At 47.5% G+C, this 23,356-nt stretch overlaps 1 protein-coding gene across 2 annotated transcripts in view; it reads left to right on the top strand.

The window, feature by feature from the left end:
* ADAMTS12 (ADAM metallopeptidase with thrombospondin type 1 motif 12) overlaps positions 1-23,356 on the top strand; it is a 183,548-nt gene that overhangs the window by 154,312 nt on the left and 5,880 nt on the right. The window contains exons 20-23 of one of the 2 annotated variants that reach the window (XM_079792513.1): positions 5,577-5,729; positions 12,911-13,084; positions 16,247-16,390; positions 19,230-19,389. In XM_079792513.1, coding sequence (XP_079648639.1) covers positions 5,577-5,729; positions 12,911-13,084; positions 16,247-16,390; positions 19,230-19,389 — 631 coding nt within the window. The remainder of the gene's footprint in view (positions 1-5,576; positions 5,730-12,910; positions 13,085-16,246; positions 16,391-19,229; positions 19,390-23,356) is intronic. The other variant, XM_079792514.1, reaches the window with a different exon arrangement.

Genomic DNA, 23,356 nt, shown 5'->3' on the forward strand with positions numbered 1-23,356 from the left:
TGAGGAAGCTGAGCTGAGAGATGTTGAGTAGCTGGCCTGTATCACCCACCCCTGAGTGACGGAGCAGGGATTTGAACCCAAGAGGACAGCCTTCACTGCCTCTGACCCATCACTTTGCAAATCAGAAAACATCACCACTCTCTCTGCCTTCTGCTCTAGTGGTTTCTTCTTTAGTCACATGACATACAAATCATGCCAAGTAAGTGGTGACCCTGGGTAAACAGATGAGAAACTCACAAAGTTCACCACAAAGTGTTTTAAAGTAAGATTGAGGGCTCTATGGTTACTTTTGAGCTCACAAATCCAGTGGGTTCAGCCTAGAAATAAAATTGATCTGTTTAGGTTTTGTGAGTGATGTCCTTGAAAGGATGCACTTGAAAGTAGCACCGTAGCACCCTCAAAACGTATTTTCCCTCCCAAAAACATGGGGCATCCTTAAAGGACAGATAAACAGGTTGTTGCCTTACATCCATCAAAGCAGTCTGGACCGTGTATGGCCTCTGCAGACTCAAAGACCAAGAGAACACATTATGGAAACTGAGGCTCCTAGTTAATTTGTAGTATTTTGTTAATTAGTTCATGGAGATGTAGTCTGAAAGCACCTACAATCAAAGACCCTGTGGTCCTTGAAAAGAATACAGCCTGGTCAAACAGGATCTGAAAGAGAAGCAGATAAAAGGCATAGCTATAGGGTTGATGTCAGAGTAATTGAAGTGTGATATATGTACAATGTGTATTTGTAATTAGAACTCACACACACACACACACACACACACACACACACACACACACGAGGCTAGGCTGTTGTAACAAACAGAGCATTCATTACAAGTTGTGGTTGGCTAAAACAGAGGTTGATTTCTCTCTCACATCATAATGCAAGGTAATCCCAGGTCTGCAATGGTGGCTGCAGAGAATGATGCTCTGATCCATGCTGTCATTTTGGAATGCAGGCTGCCAATGGCTCAGCAAATTTGCCGGGGGTCACCCTCCTAGTCTCAGAAAGGGAAAAGAGAGCAGAGAGGCATCCCTGTGGGTGGTTATAAGCCAGGCCTGGAGGGGGCACCCATTCTTTCTGCTCACACTCTGTTGTCTAGAACTCGGTCCTACGACCACACCAAACTGCAAGGCAGCTGAGAAACGTAATCTAACTGTGTGCCCAGGAAGAAGAGAAGACCGTTTATAATGACTACCTCGCAGTCTGTGCCACCGGATGATATGGCCATATGTGTTTTAGGAAGCTCATTCTGGAAGCAGTGAGGATGAGGGATTTGACTTGTTGAGAGGTTACTGCAGTGGCCTAGATGAGGTGTGAGACCTAGGACAAGAATGCTCAGGTTGATGAGGGGAAGATAACTTCAAAATACCTTTAGGACTCAACAGCCACAGGGCTTTGTGAATAATGGATGTGGGGTTTGGAAGGAGAGAGGAGGAGAGGACTCTGCCATGACTATTCCATTGGAATAAATCTTGGGTGTCTGTTGGGCCGTGCTCCTATAAATGGAGATACCGCACATTATAGAGAAGGAGTGAGTGTTAGCAGAGACAAGGAGAGGAGATGAGTGAAGTTACGGATAAAGTTAAATTGGTGGTACCCTGGGATATCCGGGTGATAACCAGTAGATGTTTATGAGTCTGAGGCTGTTGGGAGAGGTGAGCACTGGAGATGAGACTTGGTAGTTAAGACCAGTAGGTAAAAGTTAGGACCTTGAGAGGGAAGGAGGTCACCCATTAACCCGTAGGATGCAAGGAAGGGTGGGCCAGGCATGGGACCTGGCTAACAAAGAGATCCCATGTGGAAGGCTAGTGAGGAACAGTCTACTATTTAAGACATAAGCCAAGAGAAATGGTACATGGATGTCTAGGAACGTAAGGGCTGACAGTGGGCCTAGTGGATTTTGCACTTAGCAGGTCACTGGTGACTTTGGGGAGAACGGCGTTTATATTGAGGTGGAGGGAGATGCCAAGTTGCAGTCCGAAGGGGAGACCCTTCGGTAAACGATCACAGTCCTCAGATGGAAGAGCCCCCACAGTGGGGCTGCGAATGAGAAAGGACAAGCCCTTCTCAGGCCACAAGCTAATACAAAAGCTTCGTTTAAAAGTAGCATTAGGATGGCCAGAAATTAGTTTCTTTCCCATCCTCTCGTCTTTTAACCCGACCCCCGCAGCCCAAAGCAGTTGTGGAATTATTAAATTTAAATGTGTTCTAATGCTTTTGTCCTGAAGATACTTAACCCTTTGCACTCGCTTGTTTTTTTCTCGATTCCTTTATTCTACTCGGGATTTAATTTTTTAAATGCCCCAGATTTTACAAAGCACGGCAGTAGAATAAAAAACTGGAGTTTCTTTTCATACAAACTTATTTATTTGGATTTTTTTATATTTCAAATTATTGATACATTCAAAGAGTAATTTTAATCTCTATAATTTTTCATGGTGTGATATTTTTTGAAACATTCACCCACATGAAGACCTGGTTTACATTCACATGTTTAAATTCACTCAGAACGTGCGACTGCTAGGGGGCAAACCAATCATCCAACTAAACCCTGTGTCATGACATCTGTGATATGCTAATAGAAACCTAAACAAACCTAGGAGACGAAAAGATAAGGAAGGTTCTTTACCAAGGAAGATGATGCAAGCTCAAAAAGGCATGATGCAACGACTCATGCCTTGGACCCTCCTACTCAAGATTGCTGCCTATGCAAAAGATAAGCTTAGGTGGTGGCATCAGTTGAGACGGCATTTACATTTTACTTGTCCTTTCATGCTAATGAAAACAAGAAAAGATACTGGAAAAATAGACAAAAATCCCCCTCCCCCCCCCCCCCCCGCGGTGAAACTACGTGTCGAGTGTGGCTCGACATACGAGCTGCTACCGATGCTAACCGTGTCGAGTCACACTCGACATCCGAGTACAAAAGGTTAATATGTGATAACTGATAAATGTTCATCGATTCTATGAGAAATTACTGTCTCCAAATAAATAAAAGTGCACATTCAACCTTATGACTGTTGGAGCCCAGCAGTTAATTGACACATTTTGATTATATTCTAATCAAGATACACAGAATTAATTCCATCTCAAATGTAACCATTTGACTTTGACAGAAGTAAACTGTCTTTTGGAATGCATTATAGTTCACCAAAAATTTATCAACCTCGCAGGAGCCATTGAGCGCTACTACTTCCAGGGAGCTTGGCCGGGAAAGGGAACCGGCCCAGAGCGCAGTTTTCCAACCCGACACACTTGGCGGGAGCTTCCTTCATGACCAGGCGTGGGGCCTACTGTGTTTCAGCAGCTTAGGAAACAAAATGTTTACCCCAGAACTGTCCATTGCCATAGTAACGCTAAATAGCAAACAACCACAACCCCTCAGTAAACATTTATGTTTGTCCACGAGTCTGTGGGTCAGCTGGGAGGTTGTGCTGTCTGGGCCGAGTTTAGCTGATCTCAGCGTGGCTGGTCATGCATCTGCTGGAGCGTTGGATGAAGCTGGCCGCACTGGGATGGCCTTGGCCGGGTCACCCTGCTCTGTTCCACATGATCTCTCATCCCACAGCAGACTAGCCTTATTCCCATGGCGGAGATGGGGTCCAAGAGAGAGGGCTGAGACCAGCCAGGCCCCTTGAGAACTGGCACAACATCACCCACTGCATTTTATCCGCCAAAGTCACTATATTCCACCGCCGGCCGGGAGGAGCTGCAAAGTCCCATTGCAAAGCGCATGGTGTGAACGAGGGCTCGCTGGTGGTCAGTGCTCAGTGCACTTCAGCTGTCATTGTCTCTGTTATAGACACGTAGTCTAGTTCAGGGGAGAAAGTGCTAGGAACTTGAGAGATACAAACCAAATCCCAAACAACTTGAAGGAGGAGGAGAGATGAGCTCCATGAGCCTATTGGAAACATTGATGACCTAGGCCAGTGGTCGGCAAACTCATTAGTCCACAGAGCCAAATATCAACAGCACAACGATTGAAATTTCTTTCGAGAGCCAAATTTTTTAAATTTAAACTTCTTCTAATGCAGGCGTCCTCAAACTACGGCCCGGGGGCCACATGCAGGTGTTTTTGCTGTTGTGTTTTTTTACTTCAAAATAAGATATGTGCAGTGTGCATAGGAATTTGTTCATAGTTTTTTTTAAACTATAGTCCGGCCCTCCAACGGTCTGAGGGACAGTGAACTGGCCCCCTGTTTAAAAAGTTTGAGGACCCCTGTTCTAATGCCACTTCTTCAAAATAGGCTTGCCCAGGCCGTGGTATTTTGTGGAAGAGCCACACTCGAGGGGCCAAAGAGCCGCATGTGGCTCGCGAGCAGCCACAGTTTGCTGACCACGGAACTAGGCTGTTTTCTACTCTGCCCTTGCTATGATTCTGCAGTGAATTTATCTGTCATATATGTGTTCTAACCCAAGAAGTCGCACAGAGTGAAACATGGAATTATATGGAGGGTGAAAAATTAATGTAAGGCTGGTTTTTATTTATAACTCATCAAAAGAAACTTCCCAGAATGTCATAGGTGGAACTCCCACCCCTTTTCTTTATTAGCCCAGAGCTGCGTTTCACATGCCCAGAAACAGCCCGCCTTCTGTGGATGGGCAGGGAAGAGGGCATGCAAGTCAAAGCAACCATGTGAAAGCACCAGGCACGTAGAATACAAGAAATTATAGGGGGAATGTTTGTGCAGTTTTCAAGGTGCCCCCATGCTAACCCTGAGCTGTTTAAGAGTTATAAACAAATTAAAACATCTTGTGAGGAATGGACTATGCGTGTGGCAAACGGTGATTGATTTATTCCCCACCATCGGGTCAAGGAATGAAAAGCATCATGTCGTAGCATCTTTCTAACTCCACGTGTGGTCTGTGGTCTAAGGACCCACAGCACCTGCACCCCCGGCAGCCGGTTAGAACTGCATCCTCTCCAGCCCCTCCAGACCTCCTGAGTCAGAACCTGCCTGTCACAGCGTGTCCCGGTGACTCCCACGGCCACTCTCTGCTGAGAAGCTGCTGTAGCAATATTATCCTGCGGGTTAGAAGCAGAAAATCCTAGTCTTGCTCCTGGGGCCAGCCGGCTTCCCAAGCCTGGGTTTCTTTATAGCAATGCCCTTTGACAGCACAGTGTGTGACGGGGAGCTGGCTGAGATAACGTGGTTGTGGTGGTGTAAGCGGTGAGGTGCAGAGGTGAGGGGGGAGGCAGGTGCATGGGCCTGTCGTCCCCTGGAACAGCACTGGCACGAAATGCGGCAGGTGGCCCTTCAGCCAGCAAACCTTCTTTTTTAAACTTTATTGTTGAAAGCATTACAAATGTCCCCTGTTTTTTTTGCACTGGCTTGTCCTCCCGCATATCAACCAGGGATTCTCAACCGTGGCTGTTTATTAGAATGGAAAGTATTTAAATTCCTGGTGCCTGGGCCCTGCCAGCCAAGCTGCAGCCATTTGCCCGGGGCCGGGCCCAGTGCAGGCAGTTTTTCAGATTGCTGGCGGTCTTAGTGAGCAGCGAGACGGAACTCCGACAGCAGGTGCCGTGGGTGTGTCCGAGGAAGCCGGCTCAGCCTCTGTGTTCTGTCCCTGCCAGTGCTCCACCACGTGCGGCCTGGGGGCCTACTGGCGCCGCGTGGAGTGCAGCACCCGGGTGGATTCCGACTGTGCGGCCCTTCAGAGGCCCGACCCCGCCAAGAGATGCCACCTCCGTCCCTGCGCCGGCTGGAAAGTGGGAAACTGGAGCAAGGTAACTGAGCAGCTCAGTGGAGGGTGTGTATGTGGAGGGGGGTAACTGAGCAGGCTCAGTGGTGGGTGTGTGTGGGGGGGAGGGGGTAACTGAGCAGCTCAGTGGTGGGTGTGTGTGTGGAGGGGGGGTAACTGAGCAGGCTCAGTGGTGGGTGTGTGTGTGGAGGGGGGGTAATTGAGCAGGCTCAGTGGTGGGTGTGTATGTGGAGGGGGGGGTAACCGACCAGGCTCAGTGGTGGGTGTGGGTGTGGAGGGGGGATAACCGACCAGGCTCACTGGTGGGTGTGTATGGGGGGGAGGGGGTAACTGAGCAGCTCAGTGGTGGGTGTGTGTGTGGAGGGGGGGTAACTGAGCAGGCTCAGTGGTGGGTGTGTGTGTGGAGGGGGGGTAATTGAGCAGGCTCAGTGGTGGGTGTGTGTGTGGAGGGGGGTAACTGAGCAGGCTCAGTGGTGGGGGAGGTGAAGGGGGTGTGGTAGCTGACCAGGCTCAGTGGAGGGTGTGTGTGTGAAGGGGGTGTGGTAACTGACCAGGCTCAGTGGTGGGGGTGTGAAGGGGGTGTGGTAGCTGACCAGGCTCAGTGGTGGGTGTGTATGTGGAGGGGGGGGTAACTGACCAGGCTCAGTGGTGTGTGTGTGTGTGGAGGGAGGAGGTCTTATATAAGAATTTGCTATAAAGTTGGTTTCTCTCCTCCCTGCCTCCCTTCTGCCTCGTTTCTTTGAGAAAATTGTGGATGAGTAAATCCTAGGCGTGACCATAGACCTACTGCCCTGTGGACAGTAGTCTAGCTCAAGTACAGAGTTGAAATAGCCCACGTGTTTTATCTACCTGTCCTTTCCCTCACCAGGTGAGTTACACTTGTACAATGAATTGCTTGTCCAGCATGCAACACTATTTCTAAATTACTTAAATTTAGCATTACAAGTAGTAAGTATACGTTATCGCATGCATAATTAAATCAGGGCTCAGCAGCTGCTCACAAAGCCAGTATTACGTTGAATCTGCCAGACGCAAAATGAAAGCTGAACCGCAAAGGAGAATTTGATCTTTCCAAGTAGCGATCTTTCTGTGATTTTATTGTCTTTGCTCATCGGGCTGTGGTTACCCATTTTATTGTGCTGTCTGCAAAGTTCTTGCAAAGGCTGCATCACCTCGCCGCTGGGTGCTCTGGGCCACTCACCAGGCTGGCCACTCTGGTTTACACCAGCCTCTGGGGGCACCCACCCAGGCTGCCTGACACTGGTCAGCGGTGAGGTTGAAAGCTGCCTGGCAGTAGGCGGTACAGAGGTGGGAGCCAGGCATGCACCTGTCTGCCAAGCACACACAGCCCCAGGTGCCCTGCAGCCCCCGCCCCCGTCTTCTCTCTGGGGAGCCACTTTCCCTTGACCAGCAGCACTACGGGGGTCTCACTGACATCTCTGGCTCTCCTAGCAGCCTGAGCTGCAGACGGACTGTGGAATGTCATGACTGCCCTCGCGGCTTTTCCAGAGGGAGGCTCTGATCTTTTGGAAGAGGGGGAGGGGGAGCAGGCGACTCCCTGAGAAAACTGCGTGGCCTTTCTTTCCAGCCGCCAGCCCCTCCCTCTGTGGCAGGCCATTTTTCCTTCAGGGGTGAATGCTGGTTCTTGTTTCTCTCTCTACCAACTCGTAACAAACTCAGGGTCCAACGAGGGCTACACGCTTGGCTAGAAATTCTCTTCAATACCCAGAAAAACCTCAAGAGACATCTGCTACCTCTGAGCGAGTCCTAAAGGCCTTTCCCATCACTGGGACCAGTCCTTAGTCCTTCCCGTGGAAATTCCATGGCTCATAAGAAGGGCAGATGCGTGAAACAGATCACACATTGAAAAGGTCACTCCAGTTAAAACCCTAGGGATTCCAGCTGGTGTAAACCCCGGATGAGACCTGGAAGCTCTTCTCTGGGGCCAGACCGCCCCCCGAGAAAGCCCTGCTCTGCCCAATCCCTTCCCTGCCTCTGGGTTCCTCCCTCGTGGCCGGGAGGGGGAGCCTGTTAACCCCGCAGCAGGCCTGGTGGTTGTAGATGTCTCTGCATGTCCTTAGGTTCTGCGGAATGTGGTCCCCACCACAGCTCAAGTCTGTCCCTCAGCGTCACACGGTCCCATCAGCACACAGAGCATCTCTTCTCTCGGGATGAGAGACACACCCAACGTCAGAGACGCCATTCAACTCCGGATGGGGGTTGCGCGGACTTTTGTTTTTTCTGACTATCGGATGTTATGGATACTGCGTACGTGACTTCTCTTTTTCCTGGGAATGTCGGTTTCGATTTTATCTTCAATTTTTTTTAATATACTTTTATTGATTTCAGAGAGGAAAGGAGAGGGAGAGAGAGACAGAAACATCAATGACAGAGTATCATCGATCTGCCTCCCGCACACCCCACACTGGGGACCGAGCCCGCAACCCAGGCGTGTGCCCCTGGCCAGAACTGAACCCGGGACCCCTCAGTCCGCAGGCCGACACTCTATCCCCACTGAGCCAAACCAACCAGGGCTTTATCTTCAATTCTGATGATGAAGAGAGACTCCGTTTTGACTCCCACTTTTTAACCAGGTCATAAGGATGTCGGAAGTCCCGACCACGCACTGGGAAAGATTTGTGGGCTGTTCCATCAGGATTTTTAAGCTCACTCGGAGGCACACCCCCCAAATCTACAGTAGGAAAGTGGGCCCCTGGATTTGCCTTTAAATATCCAAAGGGTTTAGGTTCTACCAAGTTGACAGGTTTGCCTTTTTCCAGGTACTTTCTCAGAGGGAGGAATTCTAATTTCCCCTTGAGTCTCCTGCACTATCCCACCAATGCCCACCCCAGATCCAGGGACACTTTGGTGCTTATAGGACTGCAGGGTGGGCTGCGGCCTCACCTGAACCCACAGGTAGCACCCTGGGGCCCCGGGTTTCTCACTGTGATTGCTCTGAATTGCACTGGTTTTATCAGCTGTGTCTCTACCACCGTGTGCTTGCTGGAGCCTGATACCACTGCTGTGGCTGTCTTCTCACATGTGATGGAGAATGAGGCGTCCCATTCGGGTCTCCAGCTTCACAAGGTGTGGAAGTTGTTTTCCAGAATGCACTTGCTTCCTCTTGATGCATTCATCTATCCAGAACCGACCGGGATCGTAGGCCTCAGGGTTGCCCCAGAGACGTACTTGGGAAAAGTAGTTCTGCAGAATTGAATCCTGGGAGCGGCCCTGGGCTGGGCATCAGACACATCTGGGTGGGTACCTTCTCTCCCCGGGTCACTGGCCAGCATGTGACTCTAGTCCATTCATCTAACATCTTAGGAGCTTTAGTTTGCTCCCCTCTGAAAAATGAAGTGGAGAATATTGCCTCTACTTACCTCATAGAGTTATTTTAAGGATCAAAAGAGAGAATATTTGTGCAACAACTTTGTAAATGGTGAAAGCCTGTTCGAATGAAGCCCTGGGGACACTCTAAGCGCAAGGTAAAGGTTAGGACTGGCTCTCATGTGTTTACTAACCTCTGGCTCCGGGGACTACAGGCCTGTGGACAGGTGACAGTGGAGTAAGTCTTGTCAACCAAGTGACGGGCTCAAGCAGGTGTCCTAAGCAGACAAGGCGCTCAAAGTGCCCATGAACTTGGGAGGACTTCACCAACCTTGAGCCCTGGCATTTGCCAACTACCCCCATGGACCCAACACTGCACAAGAGTGTTCGATAAACAATTTAATTTTGACCTAATACAGACCCCTCTTTATAACTCCTACCGAGGAGACAAAAGCTTGGTGTTCCATCACTAACAGCCAATCACACAGCTAGTACTCAACTCTCCCAGTTTTAAGAAGCCACCCCCCCCCCCCCCCCACACACACACACACGGAGGAGGCATCATCAGTGTAATTACAGCTTTCCAGAGGACAGGAAGCGCCGCGCAGGAAACATGCACACCAGCTGGGAGACACCCGGCAATTTCAGAACGTTAAACCCTGTCCGAGGAGGAAGGTGCTGCTTGTGGAAGAAGTGCAGTATCGACACGGACCAGCTTGAAAACCCCTCGGTGGGTGCCCACCAACGCCACGCGGCACCCACAGCTCCCACCTTCCTGAGTGAACGCCTTTCTCTCTGTCCTGCTTGTCTCCGTGGTTATTGCGTTTTACAGATTGTCAATGACAGTGCTACATATTTTTAGATGTGAATTTTTACAAATGAATTAAGTAGGGAAAGAGCCTCTGTCTTGCTAAGCACAAACAGTCCCCAACTTTTATGTGTAACATGTTCCCAGGAACATAGATGAAAGCCCAATGTGCAAAAGTCAGAACCTAGAATTGTGTGTCATACGGGAGCTTCTGGCCCCAGAAAGCAAAGATTGAGCAGCAGGAAGGCAGATCCCATACTGAAAAGCAATGCTTTTGTTTTAGTCTTGCTATCATTTGTTGAATGGCTAAACCATCGCCCTCTCTTGACACCCCTGGGGGTTCGGGTTAAGGGATCCCTAAAGAGGAATGGCAGTTAAATCAGAGCCATTGGAACTACAGGAAGCATGAAGCCAGATGCTGGAGTTGAGGACTGATGTCCAGACAGGAGGCCTCTCCCGTTGCCCACCGCCCCTGGGCTCTAGCATTCTGACCGACTTCCTAACAAGCCTTCCTAACTGCGCCTCTGCCTGGGCCCTTCTCTCCACCTCGGATGTCTCCCATCCTGATCTACCAGCCGCGGGAGCATCTGCTCATCTTACGTGACTCAGCCTCAGCCTCGGCCCCTCTGTCCCAGCCTTTCCTGACCTCCTGGGACACAGACCCCCTCCTCCTTTGTGCCCTCACTAGATCATGGACGACCTACGACATAAGCCTTTATCACTTGTACTCATTGGCGTCACTGTTCCCTGCTGCTAGATTGGGATTCAGAGCCTGGAACATAACAAGTGCCCAATACTTGGAGGAAGGGAGGTGGGGGTGGGGTGGGGGGAACAGATGGAAGGGCGAATGTTGATGCTGTTCAACTTAGAATGCATGGAATGCGCTATTTGATCTTAAGGTCTTAGGAATCTGTGTAGCATAAGGAAAGGAGCCGAAAAGAATTTCTTTCTGTTTCCTGGTTTAGCATTTGGCATGCAACTGGAAGAGCAAGAAAGTATTCTGAAATCAAAACAGAGGACAGATTTAGTGGCCCCACACTTCCACCCTCTAGAATGTCGGGATATTTAATCATCCAGCTTATCCCTCTAATACCATGGAGGAGCAGAGGCTTAGAGAAGTGATGAACCCACGGCTGGTGTCGGGGTCATAATTGTGCGCAGTCTCCTGCTCTCCAGACCCTATGTTTGCTAATTTCACACATCGGAACACCTGTGTGCGTTTCATAAATAAAAAAGCAACGCAAGAGAGAAGCCACTGCGATTTCATTTGATCTCTGCCGGTGGCTCCTTAAGCTGAGGGCATCTGCATCCTACCGCAGTCTGCCTTGCGGACTCTGCCAGTTGAACGAGCTGCTGCGGTAACTGGAGAGCCCTTAGGCCTGTTTGGTCACAACAGGGCCTCAGCCGGTGAGTCTGGTCTCACCAGTCTGGCTCCTGTCCTCAGTCTGGTCCACGGGTTAGGAGAGCAGGAACACAAACGACCCTCCTGCAGGCAATAAGAAAAGGAATGTAAGAATTGGCCCTCAGCACCCAGAGGTGAAACGGCGTCAGGAGCGGAGTGATGGGATAGCCTGACCCTCCCCTCGCGCTGGCAGAATCCGAGGCCTTTAGAAAATGGAACAGAAAAGTCACAGCTTCAGTGAGTGTCCTCCCTGATGACTTCGTTCAGCACTTTAACAAACTCCATGTGTCACTGAATGGGAATTCCCTCTTTCACCAAAGGGGAATGCTGTTCTGAAAAATTCAATGTGGGAATGTCAGATGATAGCATGGAATGGAGCCTAAGGAAGTATTTCTTACACATGTGTCTTGTAAAAGTCCTTTTCCTAGTAACGAGCCTTCTTGTTCTAACCATGTGCTCTTTCCCAGAAGTCTGTTTGTCGGAAAAATGGCCGCTTTGTGTGGAAATGATTAGCACGCTTCCTCGTTTCCTCTGTGGCTGATTGTAAGTGGGCAGCTACTTACAGCAGGGCAGGAAAACGAAGTCTTTAGTTTATTTGGGGGGCTGTCTTCAAGTGTTGCTTATTTCTGAGAAGCTAAACACAGTTGGTTTATGGGAGCACTGGAGCATCCCTCTGCCCCCCATCGCACGGGCCCGCATCTTCCCATGCTGTAGCCCAGGGGTGCCGGGTTCCAGAAGAAAGGGGTGGTATTTTGGGATCTACCTCGATTGAAAAGTTCTGAGAACTTTTCTTTTTCCATCTACAAGAACCTACAATTATGATTATTCTATCATGGCCAGAAAGAGAGCGTGATTTTTTACCAAGTAGAGAGGGGCCACGTGAAAACATACCTTGCAGCTACGGACACACTTGCATTCTCTCGGCCACGAATGCAATGGGATGAGGGATGAAAGGAGGAAGAGAACAAAGCAGGATATGCTCCTCCCTGTGGGAACCACAGATCTCTCCAGCCCCCGGAGAGCCCTCCCTGGTTGCCCTTTGCTTGGAATTCATCTGTTCATTCATAAAGTTTTATGGGGCACCTCTGCTGTGCCTGGCACCGTGCCGAGTGCTCAGGACACATGGTGACCAGGAGAGAAGGGCTCCAGCTTCATGGCAGGGAGAGGCTACTAGGAAGGATGGACACGATGAATAAAAGTTGTTCCATAGTTCCTGTCCCTGTGATTAACCTGGAGGGGTCTGTTCGAGGAAGGCTTCTCTGAGGGGTGACATTTAAGCCCAGACCTCAAGGAAGAGCAGTGGCTGGTGGGTAATGCAAAGGGTGGAAGGAGGACACTCAGGACATAAGGGCCACGGGACGTATTGTTCACCCCTATTGTTCATCCACAGTATCGGGCAGAGAAAGGCTGGGACGCACAAGGGTCTGCCTCTATCGCCCCTGCCCCGGTCCCCTCTGAAGTCCAGTTCTTCACTCTCTCATCAGAAGCTTTGGGGCAGGTCACAGAAACACCCTGAGCCTCGGATGTCCTATCTGTAAAGTGGATGATACCTCCCAGGGTGTCGTGAGCTAGAACTAACCCTCTGGTGACTGCAGCCTGGACTGTCCAGTGCTGTGACCCCTCCTGGGCCCGGGCACTGAAGGCCTGGCACTCCTCTCTCCACACACAGTGCTCCAGGAACTGCAGCGGGGGCTTCCAGATCCGGGAGACTCAGTGCGTGGACAGGGAGCACCGCAGCCTGAGGCCGTTTCACTGCCAGTTCCTGGCCGGCGTCCCTCCCCCGCGGAGCATGAGCTGCAACACAGAGCCCTGCGAGGAGTGGCAGGTGGAGCCCTGGAGCCAGGTACAGCCCATCGTGCACCACCCACATGGCCCGACCAACGTGACGGTCTGTGTCCCCGCGCGAGTCTAGAGCTCAGGGGAGACCACAGCTGTCTCATGCCAATGACTGGCTGCCATTCAGTGTCCCAACACTGCGTGGGGAGACTCACCGGGTCCACAGCGTGAACTGTGTTGTATGGTTTCCATGGTGACACATCAGTGTCTTTATTAGAACCTAGTGTCCCAGTGGATATACAAGGGACATGGGTCCCTGCTGGGGAAGTGTATATGGACCATTGTGATGAGAGGCTCGCATGCCTCTCCTGGCCTTCTGCATCAGGCTGGGGGTGATGGACAGATCCTTTCCACATATGGTATATTTTAGAGTTTCACCTCTCCGTTAAATGCCCAGGTCACTGCACCAAGAAAAAGAAGTGTGTGTGTGTGTGTGTGTGTGTGTGTGTGTGTGTGTGTGTGCGTGTGTGTCCAATTCCTCTGTTTTGTGAGGGCCCAGACCCTGCTAGGTCTTTGTCCTTCTTCAACACAGGAAAACAAGGTTACTATTCTTTGGTGAAGTATGATGATCTAATTTGCCAATAGCAAATGCCTCAGTAGACAGAAATGCTGCTCCCAAATACATCCATGCATGGTAGGAAAAAGAAAAAAAGAACCCAGCATGTTTTGAGGGTGTCTGTGAGCTAGGCATTTTGCCTACAATATTTGGTTGAATTCTCACCACAGCCAGGATAGTAAGCCTTAGGAATTCCACTTTATTGGTGGAGACATTGAGACGCGTAGGTTAAGAAGCTTACAGGAGGTCATGCAACTAGAAAATAAATGGGTGGACTATTAATTCAAGCCTAAGGCAGACTCCGGGGCCTGTACTCTTTCCACTGTGGACCTTAGCCCAGTGGCCATTGAGCAGAGAATGAACTGAGGAAAGTTAAATTAAGAATGCTTGGGTGAACCTACCAGGTGCCAGGGAAGGGGAGGTAGAGAACCACAACTGTAAGATACAGAGCTTGGGTCAAACCTTGGAAGATGGATTCCCCTAGAGCTACTCACTGTCTCCTGGGTCAAGCAGCCATGCTGATTTCTAACCCTCTGGGCCAACACCTTGTGTTTCCTGCGGCAGCAGCCACCACTGTCCCCTCTTTCTTGTCCTTCCACTGCCCAGCTCTGGAGAACATGAAGTACCTGCTATTCCCATGCTCTGGGCGCAGGCCCTCATGTATGCTGAGCCTGATGGTGGCTTCCAGAGTCCTGGAATTTACAGAGGAGCTTAGATTGCCTTGTCAGAGGAATGGCATTTGCAGGTTTTCACAGATGAGCAGTTATGTCTGCTCTCCGGTTATGAAAGAGATGTGTCCTTTATACTTCCTCAGTAGCTTCTGGGAGCCCCAATCATGAACCTGTTCCCAGAGCCTCCTACCACCCTCCTTCTAAATGTCTCTGTCCTGACCAAACCACCAAGTTGGAAGTCTTCCCTCCTAGGCTCCGAGCAGTGAAGATGGAAAATGCAAAAGTCAGTTGGGTACATCCTTGGAGCTGTTGAGGGACTAGACACATTAGGTACTTTCCTGAGCCATCATGACGCTGCTCTGTCCACACACACTATCTAATGCCACATGGGAATGTCAGTGGAGTTAGCCAGCCCAGACTGCTTGCAGCTGTGGGAACGTCTCTGCGCCAGTGGGTGGCAAACTTTAGCTGCTTCCGAATCACCTGGAGAGTTAGTTCCCACACAGATGTCTGGACCCCCACTCCCGGGGTTTCCAATTCAGGGGTCTGGGGTGGGGTGTGAAATTTTTCATTTCTAACAACTCAGAAGATGCTGCAGCTGCTGGTTTGGGGATCACACCTCAAGAACCACTGGTTTAGATCTTCTTCATCCCTTTCAGCTGGAGATTACATGACCAGGTGGTCCTGAATTTCTATGCACATGTGTAAGTACACACAAGGATCACAAATGTGGGGTTACTCTCTTCTCCTCAAGGACTTAAAAATGAAGTGAATAAATGGAGAAAAGTCCATGTTGACTCTCAAAGTTGGAACATTATAGAAGCAATAGATTGGTTCTTTTATTTTATTTTTTTAATATATTTTATTGATTTTTTACAGAGAGGAAGGGAGAGGGATAGAGAGCTAGAAACATCAATGAGAGAGAAACATTGATCAGCTGCCTCCTGCACACCCCCTACTGGGGATGTGCCCGCAACCAAGGTACACGCCCCTGACCAGAATCGAACCCGGGACCCTTCAGTCCGCAGGTCGACGCTCCATCCACTGAGCCAAACCAGTCAGGGCGATTGGTTCTTTTGTTGAGCAGAAAGGGCTAATTGTATATAATTTGCATTTTCCATGGTACCACCACACACACAGTGCCTGACATGATATGGGCAAGATGTTGACACCCATCATTGTTTTGTTGTTGTTGCATCATAATTAAGATTCTTCAAAGTACTCAAAGTGCTTTTCAAAGATTTCTTGGTGAATTATTTAAATCCCTCCCAAAAATTTTAGGCAGAGGAGACAATATGTCTCATAAAATTATTTTAGTGAGCACAAAGCTGACACGTTTTAGAGTTGTGTCCCTTCAGGAACCCGACTTGTCATTTCAGATTTATTTTGTGAGCATTATAGCCAGTGCTTCAGAACCCTGAGCAAACTGACTAACTTCCCTATTCAGAATAGACACAAATTTAATTCACAGCTTTCTGCAGCAGGAAAAGAAGACCGAATCCCATTTTAACAGGAGATGAACAAACTTGTATTGCAAATGTGCGTGCTCACAGCTAATCATAATGAAAATGTCTACATTTTACATTGCCGTTTCTAGACACTGGGGCCAGAAGGCAAAACACAGATAACAACATCCATTCTGGAATGACTCATTTCGATTTCTAACCAAAATGCCTTCTGTCTGACATATTTGACATGGAGCTATTTGGCATCTTCTGCTTTTTCTCCTCAGAATTTCCTTTGTGCCCTTCCTTCTCCCTCATTTTGTTGCCCCACTGTTGTTTGAAGGGACTGAGTGGTCGTAAGGACCTTGTAACAGATGCTCAGATTCCAGCACAGATACCAATATTCTCAGTAACACTGCACACGACAAAAGTGATCATAGAAAGTTCTTCCCTTCTCACTGCAGATTTCCACCTAACCTGTCCCTGTTGTGTATTAGTGTTCCAAGTCCTGTGGAGGCGGAGTGCAGGAGAGAGGCGTGGCTTGTCCGAGAAGCCTCTGTGATTGGGCAAAACGGCCAGCGTCTACTGCCCCCTGCAACCAGCACCCCTGTTGTCACTGGGCCACCGGGAACTGGGACCTGGTAAGAGTCAGTTGTGTTCTCTTCGTATCTTTAGTCTAGAAAAAAGCATTTGTTTTCTTTTGATTTCAAAAGAACATATATTCATTGTAAATGATCAATGTGTCCACTGACCTACAGTGTGTTTCTATATGTTTTAGTGCTGGCACCCTTGTGCTGTCTAATAGACCTCTGAGTCTGCTAAGGTTGACCCAGAGCTGACATGGTGGTCAGTGTTTTCTGTCCTGAGTTCAGAAGAGAAAAAGATGGAAGACTTTCAAAAGATGCAGATCAAATACCAAACTATCCTAGCGGCACGGAGCCTAAGGAAAGGACTTTTGGCCTGACGTCTCTGATCCTCTGGCTTTTCTTAGAGCGAATGGGAGTCGCATGTGCCGTCGAGGTTGAGGCTTAGCCGAACGAGCTCCAGGTCTCTAGTCCTCTGCCGATCAGCTTGCCAGGTGGCAGCCAGTTGGATGGAGAGGCAAGGAAAAGAATTAAACTGGAAAGGAGGGAAAGATTTATTCAAAGTTGTTTTATTATATTAATAAAACTATCAGTGATACTGAAAATTAAATTCTTCCATAGACAGATTAGTGGTCACTCTGACTTGTCTTTTCCTGGATTCTCTAGAAAATAAAGCCTTGAGGCAAAATTAATGACTTTATTCGGAAATACAATGCCCGGGAAGCAGACGTGGTAGAAGAAAAGGAAGGGACGAGGGAACGGGGGAGTCAGACCCGAGGCGGTGCACTCCCAGCCTGACCTTGCCCCGGGGTCTGGACCGGCTGACCACCCGTCCTCGAAAGGCCTCATAAACGCCCTATGAGCTGCCGCCTCTGAGCGCAGTTTGTCCAGAGGCAGGACGAGAGAAGTCTACTGGCGCCTGTGTCCCAGGAATGGGTAAAAGGTCTCCCCTCAACTGGCTAATACCCTCCGTTGTCCTGGGATAGTCATGGGCAGGTCCCACCGTGTCTTGTGTATCATTGACAGCAAGAAAGCCCGGAGTAGGGAGGTGAGAGGCACACAACCTGGGCTCCAGGTGCTTCCATGGAGGTGGATTCCCTCTCAGCTGGGGGAGAGCTAAGGCCCAGCTGGGAAAGGGGAGCGCAGGGGACCTGGCACACTGGCCTCTCAACTACACATGTTTTTAAAGTATCTTGTTATGTAAGTGAATGTTGACGGTTATAACACAGGCCAGTGCAGTATTTGCCAGACATAATGCCCCCAGATAATTTGAGGTTGCTATATTCTTCTTCATAATTTTCATTGTTCATGGCTGTCTAGTTCGTTATACCTGCATATCCATGAACAATTCAAATACTGGCATGTACTATATTTTCTTTATTGTTATTTTTACTGATCATTCTTCTCCTCATACATGTGGGTTCTGTTATCTGGAGCATACTATTTTTTTTTTTTACCCTCAGCCGAGGATATGTTTTTATTGATTTCAGAGAGAGAGGAAGGGAGAAAGTGATATAGAGAGAGACACGTTGATATGAGAGAGAAACATGGATCAGTTGCCTCCCATACATTCTCTGGCCAGGATTGAACCTGCAACTTAGGTATGTGCCCTGATGGGGCACTGAACCAGATGGGACGATGTTATAATCAACGGAGCCACCCAGCCAGGGCTTTTTTTTTTCTTTTTTTTTTTAGTTAAATTTATTAGGGTAATATTGGTTAATAACTTTATATGAATTTCAGTTATTGGTTAATAACTTTATATGAATTATAAGGTATACAACCTTATAATACAACATCTGTATACTCTATTGTGTGTTCACCACCTGAAGTGTAATCCCCTTCCATCATCATATATTTGACTCCTTTAGCCTCTTCATCTTTCCCCCAACCCACATTCCCTCTGGCAACCAGTATTCTGTTGTCTGTACCTATGAGTTTGTTTTTTGTTTGTTCACTTGTTACTTTTGGTTTTATAACCATCATCTGAATTAAGTCATATAGTCATTATACTTTTCTGACTCATTTTACTTAGCATAATACTCTCAAGATCCATCCATGTTGTTGCAAATGGCAGTAGTTCGTCTTTTTGTGGCTGGAAGTATTCCATTGTAGTATGTACCACATCTTCTTTATCCAGTCCTCTTTGGAAGGACACTTAGTTGCTTCCATGTCTTGGTTATTGTAAAAATAATTTTGCAATAAACATAGGGGTACATATATCTCTACAAATAAGTATTTTCAAGTTTTTCGGACAGGTACCCAGAATTTTAAAAGCAAATATTTGGTAAATTCAAACACATTTTCTTACATGCCCAGGAATCATCTTGTCTAAGCTGCTTTTACAGGCCAGCAAACCTCCCTTCTGCCTGCGGTGGCCACATCATGACCTTACCATGGAGCCTTACCTGTTAGAATGGCTTGAGACCACACGTGGTCCAGCTGGGTCCATTCCAAATTCTTTCTCCATCGCACTGTGGTTTTCCTCTCCCACCTCTCTTTTTATCCTGCTCTCAGCTTTCTTTGTAGCTCTGTGCCCTTTCCTCACATCTGATTTCCAGCCCCAGGTCAAAGCTAGTTCAAAGAAACTGGGTTGCCAAGAAACCAGGGCCCAAATAGACATTTTTTTTCTATTTTACACATAATTCAACCTCTGTACACATTCTACTGAGAACCCAATAGTAAATTAAGCCAATTTCAGTCCATACAATCTGTAATATAGATTCTTTCTAAGCTCACATCTCCACATTATTGGTGCCTTTGACTAATGACTCTGTGAGTCCAAAATGGTTCCTGAGACTTTCTACTTGACCATGGTGGCTTGGAGGCATTCTGCTGTGTTCCCCTGGTGGGTCTGGGGGAGAATTCTGATTTTCCACGTGCCCCACTCTTTCAGTGCACGGCTTCCTGTGGAGGTGGCTTTCAGAAGAGGACTGTCCACTGTGTTTCCTCAGAGGACAATGGAACTGAAGGTCAAGACCAATGCCAGTGTGACCACGAGCCCAGACCTCCCGAACTCCAAGAGTGCAACCAGCAGGCCTGCAGGAAGAGTGCTGGTGAGTGAGGGGCTTTGCTCAGAGGGGGGAAGCTTTTCACAGGTAAGATGTCCTACATGACTTGATTCCTGGGTCGTTGTAGTCCCTTTTACTGAGCTGGGAACTTCATGCTGAAAGGCCAGCCGCATCGCTGGGAGGAAGCAGTCTGACTTGGTGAGGAGTGACTCTAAGTCCTTAGGGATTGTCTCATCCATTTTCCTAAAGCACATTCACACTGTCATCCCATGTGGATGAGAACCACTTCTCCTCCTTCAGAGATTTTTCAGAGATGCTCCCGCCTTCTCAGAACGCCAGTCGTGTACTGAATGGCCCTCTGTCATCCCGGCACACTGCCTTAGGTTCCACATCTGACTCTGAGATGCAGATTTGTGTGCAAGGGATGCATTAAGAAAACACTCTTGGGAAGGACCATTCGGTGAGTGTGGGAAGCAAGACAGAAAGGAAGCTCCACCAGGTTGCCATCTCCGGCGCAGTCCTCGCTTCAGCCTGGTCCCATGGGGGAGCTGCAGGGTGCACGCTCTGTCTCAGTTGTCTCTCACACATCCCAGCAGCTTTGTCTCTCCACCTGGAAAGCCTAAAGTGCCTGAAAACCCACTTCCCCTGGGGGAGCCGTTGGCCAATGGCTGAAGAGTGTGGGGGTGTGACAGTCCAGCTCACTCGCTTCAGGAGCTGGGCTGAGACAGAACCTGCATCCTGGAGCTGCCCCGTGGGACCAGGCTGCAGCGAGGATGGCGCCGGAGATGGCAGCTTCCTCCCTTTCTGTCTTCCTCCCATGCGCTCCCGTAGTGGTCTTCCCTGGGAGCGCTTTCTCAGTGAACCCTGGACACAAACTTCACCTCAGAGTCTATTCCTGCAGAACCTAAGACCACCGGGCTAGATTAACATACCCAAAATACATAAAAAATGCATACAACTCAGCAACCACAGAAACAAGCCATCTGATTTTAAAAGGGGCAGAGGACCTCAATAGACACTTATCCAAGGAAGACACACCGATGGCCAACAGATATATAAAAAGATGCTAAACATCACTGGCTATAAGGGAAACAAATATCAAAACTACAATGAGATACTACTTCATATTTGTTAGAATGGCTATTATCAAAAAAGACAAGAAATACGTGCTGGAAAGGATGTGGAGAAAATGGAACCCTCATACGCAACTGGTGGGAGTGTAAATTGGTACAGCCACTGTGGAAAAGTGTATGGAGGTGTCTCAGAAAAATTAAGAACAGAGCTCCCATATGACCCAGCAATCCTCTTCTGGTTATCTACCAGAAAAACAAATTGTAGAGGTACAGGTATCCCTATGTTCGTTGCAGCGTTATTTACAATAGCCAAGCCATGGAACAAACAACCTAAGTATCTTTTGACAGATGGATGGATTTAAAAATGATAACAATGTGGTGTATGTGTACAATGGAATGGAACTCAGCCATAAAATGATGAAATATTGGATGGATATTAAGAGTACTGTGCTAAGTGAAATAAGTCAAATGGAAAATGACAAGACCTGAATGATTTCACTCATATGTAGGGAGGGTATTTTAAAAAGCAACAAACCAACAAATGAAAAAGGAAAAAAAAACTTATAGATACAGACAACAGAATGATAGTTATCAGAGGTGAAGGGCAGTGGGGGAGGATATATATGGTGATAAAAGGAGATAACTTTGGATGTTGGGCACACAACAGAGTACACAGATGTCATATTATAAAGCTACACACCTAAAACTTATAGGATGTTATTATTAACCAAAATCATCCCAATAAGCTTAATTTAAAAATAAGATGTTGAGGCAATGGAATCCTTCTATGTTGTTTTTACTTTATCTAATTGAAGAAGCAGCAGTCTTGGTTGAACATGCCTAGTATTATCAGTTATTTTAAATTTATATGTAGAGTCTCTTTAACTGTCTTATTGCTGAATAATATAATCTGCAATAACCAAAACTGGGTTAAATGCATCCCTGGTGTTTTTATCTTGAATTCAAACACTGAAGAGATGGTAACTAACAGTTGGCTGGCAATGGGTGGAAATAACAATGAATTTCACTCTCCAACAATTATCAGGGCATGGAGTTAATTATTAGCTTCTCTTGAAGGCAGAGCCATGCTTACTCATGGAGAAACAATATGAAAGAGCAGCTGTAAGAAATTTCTCAATTGAAAAGCCACCCACCCACCCTGTCTGCTGTGCCCTCTAAAATGCTTTGAAAATAAGTCATTCAATGCCTAGACCCTTGTCAGCCATCCAGCCATCAAGTAAATATACCCCCTGTGTCCATCTTGTAAGATGGGGCATGAGTTTGTGTCAAGTTTGTCCTCCTCCAGGCCTTTGCACTTCCCTTGGGGGCCATCTAACTTGTTAATGACTTCAAATCCAAATCAAAACGACCATTTCTGTCTTAGGGACTATAAAAACCCTTTTCATGTATCTGGGATAAGAAATAAAACATCAGAAATTGCATCCAGAAGTATTTACTGAGTATCGGCTATATTCTATGCATTACATTTATGATTATTAAAAACCAAAGAAAAAATTTTATGCATTCTATTCCTGGGTGTTTTTTGTTTTAATTTGGGGAATGAGGGGTAGAGAGTGCAAGAAAAATAATGAGGAAGGTAACAGGGACAGTACTTACACCCAAAGTAGATACAAATGAACATCTGAGCCAGCAAACGTCTTATTGGAGAATATTCTTCTAGATGAATAGGATTTCGTTCAGTAATTTATTCAGCAAGTACTGTTGATAACGGCCTATGTCTCAGGCAAATGTTAAAAACCAAGGGTACAGAATAAGTAGGACAATCCCTGGCTTCAAGAACCCAACGTCTTACAGAAACTGTATTTGTCAACAACATTGAAATTGTTTTTCAGCTTTCTTTTGTGGACAAACTATTATCCTTTCAATCTGTATGCAGCTGACAGCAAGGAAACATGCTTATACTAGTAACTGTCCCTTTAAATTTCCAAGTATGCTTTCTGTTGAACAGGCAGAGACAAATGGGGATCTCCTCTCCAAGTTACCCCTAGTTACAAGCATTGTGTATGGTTCGGCTAGGATCCAGTTGGCTGATGAATACAACGAGCCTCATTGTTGTACAATAATAAGGAGAACAGATGCAATTCAGCCATGTCATGATGTTGGGCTCATAGTCATTGCCTAAATGAGGTGCTAAACATAGGGCTGGGACATAGGGTCCAATATAGGCCACCAGGGTCCTCCACTCTTCCTCCCAGTCCCCTACTCTCAAATAGGAGGACCCCAGGACTCAGCATGTGCCCAGGGCTATTGAGGACCATGTGTGAAACCCTGGATGGAACTGCAGAGTATTAAGTGAAATAAGTCGGACAGAGAAAGACAAATACCATATGATTTTATGTGTATGTGGAATCTAAAAAACAATACAAATGAGCCAACAAAATGAAACAGAAACAAACTCATAGATACAAAGAACACACTGATGGTTGCCAGAGGGGAGGGGTTTGAGCAGGAAAAGGGGAAGAGGATTAAGAAGCAGAAACTGCCAGGTATACAATACGTCAGAGGGATATAGTGGACAGCACAGGGAATAGAGTCGGTAATACCGTAATAACTATATACGATGACAGGTGGTTACTAGACTTATCGTGGGGATCACTTTGTAAGGCATATAAATGTTGAGTCACTGTGTTGTATGCCTAAAACTAATATGATGTTGTATGTCAACTATAATTAAAAATAATTTTTAAGGCAAAAAGAAATAAAAGGCCAGGCCAGTGTGGTTCAGTGATTGATTGTCAACCCATGAACCAAGAGGTCATCAGTTTGGTTCCCAGTCAGGACACATGCCCGGTTTCAGGCTTGATCCCTAACAGGGGGCGTGCAGAAGGCAGCCAATCAATGGTGTTTCTCTCTCATCGATTTTTCTAGCTCTCTCCTTTTTTCTCTCTCTAAAAATCAATAAAAACATTTTAAAAAAG

Source organism: Cnephaeus nilssonii (genome assembly GCF_951640355.1).
Source record: "Cnephaeus nilssonii genome assembly, chromosome: 2".
Taxonomy (NCBI): domain Eukaryota; kingdom Metazoa; phylum Chordata; class Mammalia; order Chiroptera; family Vespertilionidae; genus Cnephaeus; species Cnephaeus nilssonii.